The 19809-nt window shown below is 44.5% G+C and overlaps 1 protein-coding gene across 2 annotated transcripts in view; it reads right to left on the bottom strand.

The window, feature by feature from the left end:
• FNDC3B (fibronectin type III domain containing 3B) overlaps positions 1-19809 on the bottom strand; it is a 341829-nt gene that overhangs the window by 33771 nt on the left and 288249 nt on the right. For both annotated transcript variants that reach the window (XM_026498541.4, XM_026498552.4), the window contains exons 17-22: positions 18920-19038; positions 16530-16635; positions 15487-15659; positions 13098-13211; positions 12627-12776; positions 8660-8940 (exon numbers count right to left, since the gene is read on the bottom strand). In XM_026498541.4, coding sequence (XP_026354326.2) covers positions 8660-8940; positions 12627-12776; positions 13098-13211; positions 15487-15659; positions 16530-16635; positions 18920-19038 — 943 coding nt within the window. The remainder of the gene's footprint in view (positions 1-8659; positions 8941-12626; positions 12777-13097; positions 13212-15486; positions 15660-16529; positions 16636-18919; positions 19039-19809) is intronic.

The following is a 19809-nucleotide window of genomic DNA, read 5'->3' as shown; positions in this document are numbered from 1 at the left end:
TCCCTTCATTGTAGGTACAGGTATTCCTAGAGCCCAGAGTCCAAGACGCTTTCTTCTCTTTGCTTGCTCATCGTCCCGAGCCAGCAGCCCTTACAATGTGGTCCAAGTGACCCCACCGCGTTGCTCTGTGCAGCCCAGGCAGCCCTGGGCCACTCAAATAAACAACAGGAAGCAAGGTAATGGGTTGCTTAAGATTGTTATTCGGCTCAAGAAAAAAAATGAGAGATCTGACTCATTTAGAAGAATTAAACACGAGTTTACAAAATACAAGTATCAAGATACAAAAATAAATTATTAAATAGATTTAATATTTGACTTCTTTGTAAATGCACTTATTTCCCCAAAGCTTCTATACTATTTTGACAGGTTTTGTGTTCCTTACATTGAAGCTCTATGGCTCTCTGACCTCTTACTGGTATGTATTCGGTAGGCACATAATCTTGGCCTTAATGACACACCACCAGCACCACAAGAACACCGTGGTGCATTTTAACCCTCTTTAGCAGTGAAGCTTCTTTGAAAATCCTGCTCACCTTGGTGTGACCTTGGGTAACCGTTTCCTTATTTCCAAAATGGGTATACTAGTATCTTTGCTGCATTTACAAACCAATTTGATTACTTAATTAAGATAAGGCATATAGGAAGCATTTCCCATTTGTAGATATTTTCTATTTCACCAAATGACCAGAAAAGGATTCACGATGGGCAAAAGCACTTTGGTGAACTTTAAAGTGCTAATTTCTGGAGTTGCCATTCTTAGGACTTCTTTTGAGACTGTCATTCCTTTCCCAAGGAAAGAACTTGGGTCAAGCATCCATGAGGAGGGCACGGTGCTGGGCACGCACACGTGTGGCCTCATTTGGGTTGATTACCACCAACTCACTTCATGACTTGAGTCATTTGTTAATACCATCTATGTTTTTCCTTCCTCCAAATTATGGCCAAGGAACCAGAAAACACCTAAAGGGATTCCCGTCTCTGTAAAGCATCCTCAGAAGGGGAGGGAGAGGCAGAGAGCTGGGAGACCACCGCCGCGAGCCATGCTGAGAACGGGCTCTGCTCACAGGACTGTGCTTGCAGCAGAGGCCAGTCTTTCCTCTTTCAGAGAGGAGAAAACTGCAGTTAACTCCAAGAGGTTAAATAGCTCAACTTCAATGACACAGTTATTCCTGGTGTTGAAGCCTAAATTCGATATGTACAACAGTATCCCTAATTTCTAGGCTGAACCCATGAGGTAGGAATTACTCTATTTTACAAACGAAGAGACTGAGGCCTGGCTGGGTTCAGCCATGTCCACTGAGCCACACAACAGAGGTCAGATCTGGTGTGAACTCTGTCTTTTTTAGGCTCACAGTCTTTCGTCCATTCTGGCACACCAGTCTCCGAGCATAACTGAGTCAAACACAGTTTCTGATCTAATCAAGAGGTAATTTTAATTCAGACCACACTTTCAGTTCAACAACTGCCTTTTGCCAGTAAAGCGGGCATCTAGAACAGTAAAAAATAAAAATAAAATTGTTTTTACATTACTTAAACACCTTTTGGCCTCGAAGTCAACTACTTAAATTTTAAAATACCTCAATTTATCTACATTTTTACACAACACATTTTGTTTCAGTAAAAATGCACGGTTCTCTTCTGTGTGGCTGACGCACTGAACTAACATTCCTTAGTTCTAATGACAAAGTAAAACTCAAAACTGAAATACAACTGAGGAACTGATGAAATGAGGCCATGCGTGGGGCACCTAGCTGGCTCTCTCAGTCTGTAGAGCGTGCAACTCTTGACCTCAGGGTTGTAAGTTTGAGCCCCCCATTGGGTGTAGAGATTACTTTAAAAGTAAAATCTTAAGAAAAAAAAAAAGAAAGAAAGAAATGAGGCCATGTCTTCTTGCATTTTGGTAAAAATATTACATACTCTGAGTCCAGGAAGCTGAGAAAGCTGAACAAGGGCTATGATAGTTGCTGTTTATTTGGGAGCGAAAAATGCAGTGTGAAAATAATTTCCTAATTCCAGTGAGAGCTCATTCTGGACTAATGAGCAAAACAAACACTGACCTGAGGAACAGTTCCAAGAATTCACCTCAGAAAAAACTGACTTTCAAGTTTTATTAGATTAATTAACGTCTACCCCAAACCCAAACTTGAGAATTTTCTCTTTAGTTGAAGTAATATGTTAATCTTGAAATTCAGATAGAATCTCCAGGTTTCTTCTTCTTTTTTAATGCATTGCATCAGTTTCTGAAATCTTAAGCTCTGCAAATTAAGTATAAGGGAGATGGAATTTTGCCTTCCAATTAAGGGAAGTGATCTGTAACTCTTGAGAAACTATGCTGGCCAGGCTGATGTGAAAAACGTCAAGTGCCCAGCAGTCTGCCGTACCCATCAGTACACCGATCATTCTGAGCAAAGACATTCAATTAAGAAGCACATTCTTCATAGCTTTTGATTGAAAGATCCCCTAATAAAATATCTACTACTACCAGTTGTGGATGCTAAATACATTCAGAAGATCGTAGCCTTCCAGGGGCGCCTGGGGGGCTCAGGCAGTTATGCGTTGGACTCCTGGTTTCAGCTCAAGTCGTGATCTCAGGGTGGTGAGATCGAGCCCCCTGTGGGGCTCTGTGCACAGCGTGGAGTCTGCTTGAGTTTCTCTCTCCCTCTCCCTCTCTCTGCCCCTCCTCCCCATGCTCTTTCTAAAATAAATAAATCTTTAAAATAAAATAGTAATAAAAAAAGAATCATAGCCTTCCACAACACCTTTCATACACACACACACACACACACACACACGCACTCAAATTTCTGATACTCCACATGTGAAAAGAAGAATGACTTTCAAAACGAAACTTCCTCAACTGGGGAAAGTGACTTCACAATCCTCCTTAGCCATCCCAGTACTCAGGGCGTCTCCAGTGCGGGGCTGGGGGCAGTGAGGATAGCTGGGAGGAGAGGCCTAAGAGCAAAAGATGGACTTTTTATACCCCACCTCTCTCCACAACCTGCCGTCTAATCATTGAGGACAAAAATATGAAAGAAGGGAATAATCGTCAGATAACTTCTGAAGGAATATAAAATAGTAGCTAAATTCAGGAAACCTCTGGGGGACATGACGCCGTTGGAGTAAAGGGATTCAGTGCCTGTGCTACCTTCTGTCTCCAGGCACTCAGACTTGCCTTCCACAGGAAGCCAAACCTTCAACATCTTCCACTGCTTAAGAAATGATGCCAGGTTCCCACAGACCTACAATCTGGTCACAACCCACTTTGCAGCTCATTTCTTCCCTACCAAACATTAGCAACAAATCATTTACTGAGTGCTGACCTACTGTGTGTCAGGTCCTGTATGAGGTGCCTGGGGATCCTATCTAAAACACACCCTACTAGGTAACTAAAGGTATTATCTCCATTTTACAGATCAGAAAACTGAGGCACAGAGAGAGCGTAAATAACTTGCCAGAGGTCACAGAGACAGTAAGTGAGGGACCCAGGACTGAAGTCAAGCTGTTTGACTTAGAATTTGTCTCCTAGTACAGCCCACCTCATCTTGTTACAATGAAACGATCGATGACTCCCTTTTTGACAGGCTAACGTAGTGTTTGACATACAGTAAGGACTCAACAGATGTTATTTTCATCTCTGTTTTACCTAGCAAAAGATCATAGAAGAGTGTAATGAACAAAACTACCTTAAGTTTTAGTCGTTTGGTAGCTTGGTATGAGTCAGACACATAATGAGGTTGCCAAAAGAAGTAATCTTAGGCAATCTTCCTAACTGCTCAATATGGAGAACATGGAAGGTGACAGTCTGGCTCTGTCTGAGCCAGCCAACCAGACCATTCCTGGAGGTGTGGGCACTACTCATTAAAGAATCCGTCAAGAAACAGAACTCGCCCAATGAAGAGGCTGGAGGAGCTAACTGAAAGCCCATGCTAGTGAAGACGGATCTGAACGGAGTGGCGATAGTTAAGTAGAGGACAGCTGACACTGTACGACGGTGATGTCTAAGACCCCCTGGGTCCTAGGAAACCACAGGCTACAGGAATGGGGCTCAGACTTCGGTAGGCTGCACAAGCTGTCCGGGAGATTCTCATATACACAAACATCCAAGAATCACTGCTCTGGGGCAGGAGTTCTTTTTTTTTTTTTTTTTTTTAAAGATTATTTATTTATTTATTTATTTGACAGAGATAGAGACAGCCAGCGAGAGAGGGAACACAAGCAGGGGGAGTGGGAGAGGAAGAAGCAGGCTCATAGCGGAGGAGCCTGATGTGGGGTTCGATCCCATAATGCTGGGATCACGCCCTGAGCCGAAGGCAGACGCTTAACCGCTGTGCCACCCAGGCGCCCCTGGGGCAGGAGTTCTTAAACCAACACGCATCGGAATCTCCCGCAGGGCTAGTTAAAGCAGAGGGCCGGCCTTACTCCTAGATTTTGGACTGAGCAGGTCTAGAGGACGGCCTGATAATTTGCACTTTAGCCGGCTTCTAAGTGATGCTGCTGCTGTTGGTCTAGGACCCACACTACGATGACCACTGCTCTAGAGGAAGGCCCAGACCAACTGAGCGGATGCGGATGTACAGAGTTTCGACAAAACATAACGGAAACGCTATAAAACTAGTTCTTCACAAATGGAATGGGCTGCCTGGGGAGTTGACGTTGGAACCACTGCTCGGTCACTGGAGATCGTCGAGCAAGGGCACTGGGAAGGGGTGATACCAGGTGACATTCTCTCTCTCCGCTCGCAGAGCCTACGACACCATGTGTCAAAAGAAAGCTATGTCTCTGTTTCTCTGTTTCCAATAACATTTTCTTCTCCTCAAGCCAAAACACAAACTCAATTCCAAACTCAGTTCTAAGCTTAAAAGTAATGCCCTTAAAAACAGCATTGTAATTCCAACCAAATTCCCCACAGGGTGTCAGTAAGCCTGGGGGGGGCAGTTTGTAAGCACCAACAGAAAAGCAACAAACCCGCGAAAACCCCTTTCTGTGTCAGTAGGTTTGCTGACAGAGGTGCACGCTTCTCTTCTGGCAAAACAGAGAAAGACAAACTCAGCCGAGAACAAAGTGTAACCGCTGAAGTTTAAAAACAAACAAAAGAAACAAGTGCTTTCTCCGAACTGCACAGCCTGCTTAAAATGTTTCCTTCCACGCTTTTGTCTGAACATCATGACCTGTTCACTTATCTTTTACCAATTTAGGGAACAGAAAAAGGTGAGGTAAAAGTTGATCGGACCGAAATTACACCCTTAGTTACTTGAAATACTCATTTTGTATTTCATTATAATTACGGCAATTGTGTTTTTGAAACATATGATGAACAAGACTGTGGGCTGGTCAGACTTCTACAACGTACTGGTCTGAAGTTGTACAAAAAATATCTTAAATATAAATAACGACCTTAATATCTTAAATAGGAAACATCCAATTTACTTATTGCTTGGCCGACCATGACTCTTTTGGAGGGAGGGGGAGTAAGGGGCGGCGAGAACACACAGCACAACTAGAGCCAAAGAGGTACTTTTCTAAAGCCGTTCCATTCTCATGCAATCTGTCAAAAATGGGATCTTCGAAAGTACCCTGCGTGTGAAAGAGGGACTTTCCACATTCAGCTCAATATACTAGCCCTGCATATCAATACTGAATTGTTTATGCTACAACCACTAAATAATTTTAAAATTGTCTTGAAGTTTTACCATCCAAATCTAAACTCATGCTTCCACTGTCCCTACATTACGAAAACATTTACCTCTCTAAAATAGATTTACCTTGAGAGGGATTTTAGATTTTTTAAAAAAGATTTTATTTATTTATTTATTTGTGAGAGAGAGAGAGAGAGAGAGCACACGCCTGTGCACAAGCAGAGGGAGGGGCAGAGGCAGAGGGAGACGCAGGCTCCCTGCTGAGCAGGGAGCCCGATGTGCGGCTCACAGGGCTTGCTCCCTGGACCCTGAGATCATGACCTGAGCTGAAGGCAGATGCTTAACCCACTGAGCCAACCAGGTGCCCTGAGAGGGACTTTTAAACATATCTTTAAATAAATCATTTCTGTGAAAGATATTTTTGGTAATTTCCACTGTAAATGCTACTTCATCATTAAGATTCCTGTATGTGTTCCTTCATTCAAACCTCTGAGCTTTAGATTTCTTTCTCGAAGTCATCAGACTGTATGTTGAGTAAGAAGAGTCAGCATGCCCCATGATCAGATCCTTCCACGAACCTTGATGTTTTATAGTCACTTACATCACCTTTAAGGTAGGCATAATGTCTCGAAGCAACAAAATTCTTGGGCTAACAACTTGCCCTAAAAGACCTTTTATAAAAAAAGACCTTTTATGATTTCTGATCCCAACATCCTGAGAGCTGACCTGAGGGTTTGAGTTCACTCTGGCGTAGACATGGGTGTGGATCAGAATGGACGCAAAACTTTTCTGAGTCCCTGAACCAGTGTGGCTTCTTCCGAGGCTTTTCAGCCAGAGGGATTAGGGCAGGCGATATTCCAGCCGGCTGGGGAATGACATCCCCTTGGTCATTTTTCCCCAGGGGTACACCTCATGGCGAAGTTTCCTTAGAGCGTTGTCACTGGGGAAATTCCCTGAGGTCAAGGTGTGGATTTAGTCATCCCTGGATTTCCTCCGCAACTGGTTAGAGTGCTCTAGACACAACAGACACTGGGCACGTGGTCAGCAAACAAGAGGGAAGGCTGGTTTTGAGAATGGCTAAAAGGCAAAAAATGAAAGAACGCCCTTGGCCTGCCTCTTCATCTAAGTCAGTCATATCCCACTTTAGTTTCTTTCTGAAGTCCCGCTTCAAAGCATCCCGATCACACTCTGAACCTGGGTCTTCCTCTCTGGAATACCAACACGATTCTGTACGGTTTTATTTTCAGCCTGTGATGTCACAATAACCTACTGTCCTACCATTGCTATTTAAGTGTCCCTCAGCTCTGTGAGCACTCTGACGGCAAGGGTAGGGTCTAGTATTGTTTTACAGACCCACGGTGTATGTAGTACTGTACCCAAAAGAGATTTTTTTAAAATAATGAAAGAAAAGGGGTGCCTGGGTGGCACAGCGGTTAAGTGTCTGCCTTCGGCTCAGGGCGTGATCCCGGCGTTACGGGATCAAGCCCCACATCAGGCTCCTCTGCTATGAGCCTGCTTCTTCCTCTCCCACTCCCCCTGCTTGTGTTCCCTCTCTCTCTGGCTGTCTCTATCTCTGTCGAATAAATAAATAAATCTTTAAAAAAAAATCTTAAAAATCAAAAAAGAAAAAAAAAGCCAAAAAACCCCCGTCATTGCTTTGGAAAAGTAAAATAAATCTAGTTATATAAGTCAATTTCTTTTTTTTTTAATTTCAAGATTCTATTCATTTGAGAGAAAGAAAGAGAAAGCATGAGCAAGGGGAGGGGTAGAGGGAGCAGCAGGCTCCCCGCTGAGCAGGGAGCCCCATGTGGGACTCCATCCCAGGACCCTGGGATCATGACCTGAGCTGAAGGCAGACGCTTCACCGACTGAGCCACCCAGGCGCCCCTCCTTATGTAAATCAAAAATGCATTTACTACAACTAACCTACTAAACAGTGAAGCTTAGCCGAGCCCATTTAAACGTGCTCAGAAACACTTACATTAGCCTACAGCTGGGCAAAATCTTCTAACGCAAAGCCTACTGTATACTCAAGTACTAAGGATCTTCTGTAATGTATTGCGTACTGGTCTGAAAGTGAAAACCAGAAAGGCTGCATGGGTACAGAAAGGTTGTGAGGGCAATGATTGCTGAGTGCGTGGCTGGCCCGGCTGCTGCGGCTCGCTGCCACTGCCCGGCATCCTGGGAGACAGGATCAGACCACGCTAGCCCAAGAACAGATCGAAATTCCAAATCTGAGTCCAGTTCCTACTGAACGTGCACTGCTTTGCCGCCATCGTAAATCAGGGCCGTCCGGAACCTGACAAAGGATGATGCTCTGAGAAGGCCCACCTCAGTAACCACAGCTGTTCCTGGACTCTTCTAACACTAATCGTACGCTTTCCGTTTTCAAGGAGTTAAGGCAACTTGGAGATAGAGCTAAATAATTTGAAATTTTAAGAGGCCAAGTTGGAGAAAAAGATGCGTGAGCAGAGGAAGGGGAAGCTGCTGGCTCTCAGAGAAGTACTCCGGGTCGGGAAGAAAGACTGCAGATGCTAATTGAGCTTTGCTCAGCAGTGTGTAATGTAACTTTTTTCTCTGGCCCCTTACAACGACCCTGAGTAAAAGCTACATCACGAATGCTTTGTAACACTGTGTCTGCTTTTGGGGAATCAAAAGAATGGTGAAGCCTGGCTTCAGAGGTGGGCAAATACATGCTGAGCACAGAGGGTGTCCGGAGGGACATGAGTCACAGGAAAAGCACAAAGTTTGAAAGTGGCTGCTAAGAGACCAAGAGGGAAGAACTAATTTAAAGCAGCAGGTAAAATTCCCCCTCAAGGGTTAGGAAATGTACAAATTTGTAACTGACTCACAAAGTACAAAGCTACAAGTTTTAAAGATGTATTTGCATTTAGTACCCTTAAATATATTAATTAAGAATGATTAGAATTCACTCGTTTGGCCTTCAGAACCTGAAGGGTCTATAATAGTCCCAAGTATTATGTGTTGATGCAACTGTATTTCTGCTTCCCTGCACTCACCGGTAGGTGGTTTCTGGAAGGAGGTCTTTTATAATGTGGGTGGTGGTATTGCCCACGGTGATGCTAGCGTCTCCAAGATCAATATTGTAAGCAAGGATTTCAGATCCATTATTGCACGGCTCTTCCCAGTTCAGTACAAGGCACACAAAAGGTGAATCAGGGTAGGCATTGAGGGTCTCCTCTTCCAGGACACAGAGTGTGGAGACAGGGTCAGGGGCAGATGCTGGTGTCTGGCAGAGGACAAGCTCACTATACGGTCCTGCTCCAGCTTGATTGACAGCCTAAAAAGTCAAGAGCAAGACAAAGTCCACATTACCCCAATGTAAATTCTAATGCCTCCATGTTAGGTGCTGTCACATAAATGTAACAAAGTACACAATTTACTTCTAGAAATATGCATAGAAATAAACCTCAGGAATGTTCACTTTAACAACCACTTTTCCAAAAAGTGCCAATGACAACTTTCCTGTTAATAAAGCAGAAGATAATATCACCATCGTCACCTTTTATGAAAAATAATTTTAAAATAACACTTTGTATTTGTATAGCTTACTTCAGGTTATATGCTGTTTTGTGACATCCTCCCAATAACTGTCTGGGGTAGACAGTAAATGGCAAGTATTGTTCTAGAGTTTTCCACATGAATGATATACTCCTATCTGAAGTCAATTCTCAGCCCTTTCTGATTTTACCTGGGAGCAACAGCTGAGACGTTCATTATTCACTGCTCTATGAAATACTTATTCACTTGGTCTCCAGGGCCATACTCTTGTTTCTACTTACCTGCTGCTGCTTCTCAATCACCTTTGCCCACTGCTACTTATCACCTGGATCTCTCAACACTGGAGGCCACTAGGGCTCAGGCCTTGGACACCTCTTCTTCTTCTCTTTTTAAAATTTTTAAAATTTTTTAATTTTTTATTTTTTTTAAGATTTATTTATTTATCTATTTATTTGACAGAGAGAGAGAGCCAGCGAGAGAGGGAACACAAGCAGGGGGAGTGGGAGAGGAAGAAGCAGGCTCCTAGCAGAGGAGCCTGATGTGGGGCTCGATCCCGGAACGCCAGGATCACACCCTGAGCCGAAGGCAGATGCTTAACGACTGCGCCACCCAGGCGCCCCTCCTTTTTTTTTTTTTTTAAAATCTCTGTTCTAACTCCTCGAGATCTCATCTTGTCTCGGGGGTAAATGCCATTTATATCATATCTCAGGGATAAATGTCATATTATATCCTAATGCTATTTATATCCTGCTCCCAAATTTACTTGTGTAGCTCAGACCACTGTCTTGAATGCCAGCCCAGTATATCTAACTGCCTCTGGATGTCTCCACTTGAACGTCAAATAGGAATCTCCAACTCAAGTGTCCACACAGTTCCCTCATCTCTACCCCACCCAAAAAAACCCCCACTGTACCTGCTGTAGTCCGTCTCATCCTTCAGGTTGTTCAAGTCATATCCCTGAGACACCACTGGACATCTTTCTTCCTTGCACACCCCAATCCAGGCCACCAGCACATCCTGCACCAAAGCCTGGTCCAATACATTCAACTCTCATCTGACTCCGGTAACGACCTTCTAACTGGTATGTGGGTGTCAGCCCTTGCCTGATATTCTGTATTCACAGCAAGCACAGTGATACTGCTCATATCCCTTCCATGGCCTCCCACCATATTCAGAATAAACTTCAAAGTCCTCACAAAGCCTGCAAGACCCTATCTGATCTGCTCACCACCACCACCCGCCCCCCCCCCCCCCAAAACCCACTGCCACTCTGACTTCATCACCTACTCGTGTCCCCCTCACTTGCTCTGCTCCAGCCACACTGGCTTCCTCACTGTTTCACAAAGACACCAAGTCTGCTCCTGTCTCAGGGCCTTTGCAATTTGCTGCCCTTCTGTTCAGGAAGCTTTCTCCCTAGACATCTGCACAGCTCACTCAATCATCTGTAGGCCTTCTCTCAAGCCCTCTCGCCGTATTTAAATTTGCAGTCACCCCACCCCACCCCCACCCACTGTGATCCTCATTTCCTATTTCCCTTCTCTCTTTTTCATCATAGCATTTATCACCACCATAGGGTATATTTCATTTCCTTCTTCCCTGATGAGAATGCAAGTTCCGTAAGGCAAAGCCGTCTGTCTCACTCTCCGCTGTGGCCCCACAACGAGAACAGTACCCGACACAGACTATGTGCTCAATGAATGTCCTTAAACATGTATTGTTTTCCTTACAAAAACATTCAGAAGACTCCTTACAAAAGTGAATGTACTCTAAAATCTAGTTCTCATTTAATTCACAGGAGAGTTTATGAGGACGTATTACAAAACTAAATGAAAGTGAGCTCAAATACTTATTTTAATGTTTTAATTTTTAAATTTTTATTTGTTTGTTTGAGAGAGTGAGAGAAAGAGAGAGCATGAGTTGGGGGAGGGGCAGAGGGAAAGGGAGAAGCAGGCTCCCTGCTGAGCAGGGAGCCCCCGGATGCAGGGCTCCATCCCAGGACCCGGGGATCATGACCTGAGCCGAAGACAAAGGCTTAACTGACTGAGCCATCCAGGTGCCCCTATAACACTTACGTATGACTGTTAGCTTCAAAGAAGTTCAGAGCACTCATTTGCTAACAAATCACTTTTGAAACTCTACTGTAATATTTGTCATATCTAATCCTACTTCATGACAATACTTCAACTCTTTTTGGTAAAATTCTGAAACTCGAAAAGCCTAGTGAAGTTCTTTCCTGTGGTGGCAGACAGTTCTTTATTTATATCCTGCCTTGTTCCAAAAACAGGAGTGTAGCACATATTTTGTAACCTTTTCCCAATGACTCAGCACTGCTATTATAAAGATCAGATAATGCGCTGTGACCCTGACTCATTGACAAAGAGTTAATTACGTCGCAGGTGCTCCATTCAAGAAGGAAGGAAGGCGTATAACAAAAGAGTTTAATCAGAATGTTTACGATAAAGCAGGCTTCAGAATTCAACAGAGAAGCCTCAGTTGATCTGAAAAATTAATTTGCGAAGGGAATCTTTTCTCTAAAGAGGTCAGAGACACTGGTATGTTGATGGACTTGTAATAAGCAATTTGATTCATCACTTAAATCAGGTGGAAACCTAAATCTGGCATCTTTGCTTCTTAATCTATTTAAGTCTAAACATGTGTGAAGACAGACTTCTCCAAGGCCAGGACCACATCTGACTAACCTTTGTATCCTCTCAATCATCCTGATGGCCTTTGATTCTGGCACAAAGTTGTGCTCAAAAAATGTTACTAAACAAATGGAAAGAAATGGACAAAGAACCCTGTTTTCTTAGGACAGTAAGGGTTTACAAAGGGGGTAAAAATAACTTATCTGAGTCAATAAAGTACAAGTAATCTCCTGATTACTGTCACTTTTAGGGGTTAGGCTAGGAGCCAACTGTTCGTGATGTTATGCCATTTGGACTCCCCAGTCAAAGCTTACGGCTAACCAGCCTTGTTAACGGTCACTGAGAAGTGGGAGGTAGATGCCGTAATCGAATGCAGACTAGTCCAAATCGCTCTAATGTTCATTTCTGGCTCCATTTAACCCCCTGCATACACATCTTCTGTCTCTGCCAGTTTTAAGCATCTCTCCCACTGACATGTGCATGTCAGGAGAATTCAGACAGAAGGAATCTAACCTAAGGAGCTGTGACACCTTTGCCTTGGACTCAGTCATTTATTCAGTGAATTCACAAGCAAGAGTGCAGGGTGGTGAGAAATAGAGTGGTGTGCACTTGGGTTTTGTTCTTATGTTGCAGGACCTCCTAGAGAAGCAGCTATGAATTATAAGATACCAAAACAATTAAATTTATTTTATTTAAAAGGACTCTTTTTTTCCCTATCATCCCTCTTGATAGCCTCCATCACAGGCCTTTGAGTAAGTTCCCCGGAGTCTCTCTGGGAACACCAGTGTCTATGAGTAACACCTGAGTGGTGCCCACCTACCTGGAGTCTACAGCAGTACTGTGCAGCGGGCAACAGACCCCTTATCTCAAAGCCGGTGTCTGTCCCATGATAAATGAGCTCTAGGGATTCTTCATCTTCGCCCCATTCCAACCTGTACTCTGAGATGTCGGCACCAGAGCTTTCAGGACTCTGGAAAGCAGAAATTCAAGTTCATTTCATTGAGAAGATGATCCTATGATGTTTGTGTTCAACAAACTAAACTGGGAAAAACAGCAACATGCCCCTGGATATTTCAAATACAGAAGAAAGACGTGAAAGAGATACTCAATTTCCTTTCAATTCTGACAGAATCTGCACAACTCTAAATGATATAAGCAAATGCCAAGGGAGATTAATGTGTAAAAATCACTTACCTGTGAGTTTTAGCCTTGTAGGTTTCTCGTAACTTGCATTTGGTGGCAGACAAAGTAGAAGAAACAGAAATCGATGCAGAACACGTGCCTGACTTACCTCCCAACTCACCAGGACACATCCATCAGGTGTAAAAGAAATACAAGGTGCTTTGCACTGTCCAGGAGGCCCGGCAGCAGTGGTAATCTCTGAGACATCAGAATAGGGGCCATACTGAAAGAGACGACACACACGTGTATGTGCGCATATGTAAGGGCCAGGTTAACACCGTCATCAGTACAACTGATTAAAAAATATTTCCGAATGGTTTTCACTTTCAGTTGAACGTGTATAAGGTTTTTTTCCTACATACATTGCCTGAGTGGTAAATGTCTTATATATGTATAGTCTTTTTATTCCAAAGGATCACAAAGATGGTTCGTCATTTTTCCTTTACTGTGACATCAGAAACAAAAGCATGCTGATTTTTGAAACACGGCTTTCTGTTTTAACATTTCTCACAGGACATCAAAGAAAACGAAGTCAGATGTACACCACAGTTTAATTTTCAACACACAAAAATCTAGTTGAAATTGGTGGTTATCAAAGTCTAAGTATTTCTTGTAGTTGTTGGTATTTTCCACTTTGAAAATGAATGCTCCTGTTAACATGGTCTCAGCATGACCCCACCATCTCAACTATCTGGAAGTTTTATAGCACACTGCTCTTTTCTTTATACGGCCTTCGGTGATCACACTACTCAGAGCCAACTGCCATTATTTCGAGAGAACCATAATCACCCCATTTAACAGTGGAATTTGTGATACCACAAAGAGCTGGGGCAAAGAATAAAAATAAAATAATTTCCAGGCTAATGAGGTATATGACTATGCTTTTCCAAAATGGGAAAAGAAGATTAAAAAAACCCCAACAACCAAAAAACCACTCAAATTTTCCAAGATAACTTGCAAATACGCTGGGAGGGGGGTGGATGGGAGAGAGGCTCTCTGGAACAGACCTCAGAGGCTGACTACAGTCAGATGTGTGGTTAACTTTCAATAGGACAGGAATAAACTGAGTCTGATGACAATTTTTTTTAGATGATAAATTAGTGAAAGGAGGCAGAAAGTAAAACTCAGAGCCACAGAGCTGCACATTTATCTTTGTTATGGTGGAGATGCCCTGAAGAACGGACCGGAAAATGAGCAGAAACAACAGTACAACAGTTTCCGCAGCACCTGTGGTCATCACCTTCCATGCTCTTTTTAATTCTAAAAGTTCAGGTGCATAAGTGTTCCTATCTTCTCTTCAAAACTTTATTGTTTAGCTTTATGCTGATTTAAAAAAAAATTTCAATAGTTGCGCTGTGTCTGAAATTCCTTCCCAACTGGGAATTAGAAGGAATTCAGCTCCTGCTAAAAGCTTGAGATTCGACTTTAGACCAAATGTTTTCACTGTGAGCGTGGCTCGCAGGAAACGGACTGGAGACAACGTGCTCCCATGTGCCAGGCTCACGCAAGACTACCATGAATGAGAAAAAGTCACCGCCAACTTCATGCCGCTGTTGGCTGTGCTCTTTTACTTTTAAAAATTCCATCAATTAATTCCATCTATTTATTTGTATGGACTCAACTGAACAAATCACGAGTAAGCCTGGGGGTCTGTAGCAGCAGTCTGTACCAGAAAGCCCGACAGTATCTGGTTACCTTGTTCTTATCGTGAATCTCCCCCCAACCCACCCTGCAATTTAAAATTTGGGTGTAATACAGACATAAACTTTCGGTCTCTGATAGGCCACCTCGCACGGCCCAGAGCAGCAGCAGAAGGCAGGGCCGAGAAGAGTTCTCCAGTCTTCACTTGAAGCAAAGAGAACAAGAAGCTGACCTCCCTGCCCTCTACCCGACTCAGTTCTAAAAACTGACCTAAGATACTGCTGGGTCATTTCGACAATACAGTAAAGGAGTTACTATGTAGTCCTAATTTCCCGTAACTGATTAATATAGTCAATGAGCAAGTAGGAAATTATTTTTACAACAACCAAAGCATCAAAAGGGTGATGTTCTTATTAACCTTGAGGCGTCCCCTGTGAACTCTTTCTTAACAGAATGATATGAGGGGGCACCTTGGTGGCTCAGTCGGTGAAGCGTCTGCCTTTGGCTCAGGCCATGAACCCAGAGTCCTGGGATCGAGCCCCACATCAGGCTCCCTGCTCAGTGGAGAGTCTGCTTCTCCCTCTCCCTCTGCCCCTCCCCCTCCCCTTGCTTGTGCTCACTCTCTCTAATAAACAAAATCTTTAAAAGAAAAAAAAAGAACGATATGAGGACGACACAAAATTAGCAATGCTGGGTCAATAGGAAATCACAGCAATGCACCACTTCAGAGAAGAGATTTTACATACACTTCCTTAATGGTTGCCAAGGCTGGATTGGTACCGCTGAGGAATTTCAGGAAGGTGGGTTTGGAAGTCAGAACGCTGTACTTGGATTGCACCGTACAAGCTTGTACTCACCCCTCCGTCATTCAGAGCCCTCACCCGGAAACGATACATGGTCCCGGGCAGGAGGTTGCCAACGGTGCACTCGAGCTCTGGCCCATGGTACACCTCCGAAGCCACGTCCGCTGGTTCCGTCATCTCCACGCTGTACTCCGACACTTCGCAGCCACTTTCTGAGGCAGGAACATCTGGAATGCAGAATGCTTTTCACCTTAACATTTCTGTGCTTCCAGCTGACCACATCACACCTGGCTTCCCACCAGGTTTGCAAAACATCATGTGGGTGGCTGGTCCTCTGTACCTTTCTTACAGAAGAGCCCCCCCATCCCCCAAAAGAAAAGAGATACGGAAGAGTTTCTGGATATTATCTGTAGTTTCCAAACAATACATTTAAGTACATTTAATTACATTAATAAAATAGTTTGAAAACCACAGAACCATCAGGCAAATGCCTTTACACTCTAAGGAAAGGAAGCTACAGAAGAAGAAAATCTTCTCTTTAACTTAAAACCAAAGGTCTCGTTAAATCAAGATGAAATATTATGTTGTAGACATTTAAGTGGTGGGGAAAAAGCAGTCAGAGTTCTGTATATTGGCAATTCTACATGCTGTAAACTGCTGACACGACAGGAAATGCTCAGACAGCGTGACTCAACATCGCAAAGTGCCAGGACCCACCGGACAAAAGAATGAGACGTTACCTTACGAACCACCGCTTGCTTTCACCTCTACATCGAGCACAACTTTGCTTTTATGAATAAAGTTGCAAAATTCCTGAACAAGGCTGGCCGCTCTGCAAGATCTTCTGGGAAAGTGCCCCCTGAAGGACAGAGGACCCACCCCCCCCCAAGCACGTGCGGCACCTCCGGGGAATAGAGGATGAGCAACAGAGCACAGGCGAACACAAACCCAGGCCAACGCACGTTCAACAGAAAATAGACATTTTCAACCAAAAACACTATGGTTTTTAGGAGACTGATAACTTAATAACAAAACATGAAATCTTCAATTCAATCTCCAATTGTCCCAACTGTCAATGTCAAGATTTGTTCACTCACCCCACTCTAAGTGGACTTCTTTGTGCTTCGGTCGACCCAAGACCCTCGGTGGTCGACACTGACCGGGTGCAATGCTTAGTGTGCGAGCAGGGAGACTTTCGGAACACTGCAGGAGAAACAGCGGAGAGAACCATCTCTTAGTTCCTGTGAGTTCACGAGACCTCCACACACTGGACAATTTCTAACCTACAACTGAACACGCTACCAAAAGGGGGTTACGTGTGGAATGTGTATCACATCACTTTTTTTCTCAAAAAATCTTTAGTTCAATTGAGGAAATAAATTCATAAGACTTGAAAAGGTGAGGAAATAATTCAAGACATTATTAAAGTACACTGAGGACAAGGATTCCCATCCTTCTCCCCCCCTGACCCCATCTAAGAAGAGCTACAGATTTGCAAAGCTGGATCTTGTCAGGGGGATGGGTAAAGCAAACAGAAAACTTAAACAAGATCGGACAAGGTGATGGATCACCATAATGAAGAAGAGGGAGAGGGAGGAAGACAGGAGGTGGGGGAAAGGGAGGAAGACAGGAGGTGGGGGAAATCATTTCTCGGATGTGAGTGTCCGGGATGAGTGGGTGGTGGTGAAACGACGGTTCGAGGAGCTACAGAGCGGAGAGTGTCTACATGGGTAGGCCGGTCGGGTTCTCTTACCCCTCATCCCACCTTCTCCTGCGCTATGGTTCGACTTTTGCTTTATCCTCCTCTTTGATTTTGCTGAAGCCTGAGCTCGGATTTTGACACCATGCCCTACTTGTGTACGCGTAATTTTTAGGCAACAAGATCTTCTCTCGTGTGCGGGCAAGTGCGTGTAAGTGTGCCCATATACTGCACATGGCACTGGTAAAAATGATTATTTCTGAAGTCAGATTCACAGACACGGGTTGTCTATTCTAAGCACACAATTTCTTTCCCTTAAACCAAAATTAGATCCTTCATGAGGACAGAAGAGAACACAAAACAACAGCTGGAGGAAATCTGTAAATGGCGCCATAAATGGCTAACCATCCACACGCGGGGCAGAAAAGCAAATAAATTCGGTATTAATCAACCGAGTCTGACGTTAACCAGCAGGTTCTGTGAGCGCTAAAATAAGCTGGCCTTCTTTTTGGAGGATCTGGTTGTGTAAGGCTGGTGATGTGGAAGGTGACTGTCTTTCTGAGACAGGAGAAAACAGGGTGGGGAGGGGGCGTGCAGCTCAACCACACTCCTCCTCCCTGCGAAGCAGCGTGCCGAGGACACGGCTCCGTACATTCAGACAGCAGGGGCCCTGGGCCGCGCCGCACACGGGAGGTGCCGGCCGACAACCCGTGGCTCTGACGTGGGTACACCCCACCCTGGGAAGCATTCCAGAGAGCTCTGGCACTGGAGAATGGTCTAACTGGATCCTCTTTTCACACAGTCTCCCTATACGGGTAGTCTAGACATCACAGTACTGCCATCCTTGCAGGGGAGAAAGAAAAGAAACAGAAGCCAACACTGGAGGTATGCCGACTGCTGACTGCAAAGCTAGGCGCCCTAATGGCGGGCGTTCTTGTGAAAAATAAACCCCGCACAGGGCCCTAAGCCACCATCTCTCAGTCTCTCTCTCAGAATGGTGTCAAACCATAGTGTTAAATATCCCTACAAAGAAAATGGCTTTTTACTATCTTGCCTTTCACTCACTCTCCGAATGTAAGTTAAAGCCATTTAGACAACAATTATCTGATTTCTAGGGCACTCCCTGTGTATTTATGGGGTTATTTTGAGCGTGATGAGAACACGGTGTGGTTGAAAGCAAGGCTCTTGACATTTATTAAACTGGCTGGTCTAAGGTCAAATAAAGAGCAGACAATAAGGAATACACTGCTGCCTACAGTTGTGTAAGCTGGGCACTGCACAACCGCAAAGGTGTCATTCATCTTTGTCATCCTAGATTTATATGGTTTTTGTAATAATTTTCCAGCAGATGGCAGTAAAGTACCTTGGGGAAGGTGTATCTCACGCTCACAAAATTGCCAGAGCAGTACAAGAGGGCGTCTCTTTGAGACTCTAAATTCTATTTTTCTACCATTGCAATGATGGACATTCCTCTTTGTTAACTAATATGATTGTCAGGCAACGTGCAATCTTCAGCTGTCACATGGGATCATGCCAAAGTCTTCTAAGAAATAACTCAGCGACAAATGTACCAGACAATACCACAACTCAGCTGAGAATCGTCTGGGCCTATCTTTTTTGTTCTCTAAAGCACAATTTAAGAAACTCTAGTTTTCATTTCCTGATGTGACACCGTGGCGAGCTGCATTACCGCAGTGTATTTTAAAATAGTAATTTTATTCTGACGGTCCGGATGGGTTGTCTGAATTTGAGCCAAGAAGTTTACCTTTACACCGAAACAAGACCAACCTGACTGTGCCCACCAGTACTGATGCAGCACGCTCGCAGCTTGTACAGAGTGCCCGGCTTCAAGTGGGTGAAAGTGTATTCCGTGGCCGACCCACTGTACGCCACCTCCCACTGGCTCGCTGGAAGACAAGATGCAGGCGGAGTTTACACCTTCTGTAAAAATGCCATCGGGTCGACCCTTACTGTGGGGAAAAAGCTCCAAGTGGTTTCCATGAGAACCAGCATCTCCTATTCTTTCCTTCTTTCTTTTATTTTTTTTAAATAGCCAAGGGACCTCTATCCATTTCCTTCACAAAGTTAAATATTTAAAATCACATGGAGTCATTTTTAATACTTAGTACCGCAGGCTAGACTACTTAATACCACCATTATTACATCTGCTGACTATGAGGTCTGGATGCTGGAAACCACACAAAATCTGTAGTGGGCACAGGGAGGGGGTGGGCCACAAGCAGCGACAGAGGGCAACGTCAAGCGAGCGGCGAACCAGTCATAGGGTGAGGAGGCCTTGGGGGCGGCCGGGCGTGGGGAAGGCCACTGGGCAGTCTGGAACATGTCTCAGAGCCTGCTCTCATCTGTCGGGCGGTCACGGTAAGTGAAATCCTCCGTTACAGACGGGAGGCCTTTGGGGCCAAGGCTGCTGGTCTCCACGGAGCTCACGTGAAGACAGAAGTGCCCGGGAGAGTGACAACTTAAAGCTGAAGCACTCTGTGTGCCCTAGTTATCTGCCCAGTTCTGGGGGTTAAAGAAAGCAAGCGGGGCCTTGGGATAGATCTGGTGCCTGGTGAGGCTGGGGCCACCAGCGAGAAAGCGTCGGTGGCTGCCGGGTGCCCGCCTCACACGTCGGAGCGGCTGCACGTGCTCCGTCCTCTGTGTCGCTCTCCCCTGTG

The sequence above is a fragment of the Ursus arctos genome, unplaced genomic scaffold (assembly GCF_023065955.2).
Source record: "Ursus arctos isolate Adak ecotype North America unplaced genomic scaffold, UrsArc2.0 scaffold_4, whole genome shotgun sequence".
NCBI lineage: Eukaryota > Metazoa > Chordata > Mammalia > Carnivora > Ursidae > Ursus > Ursus arctos.
This window is presented reverse-complemented; position numbering and strand designations above follow the sequence as displayed.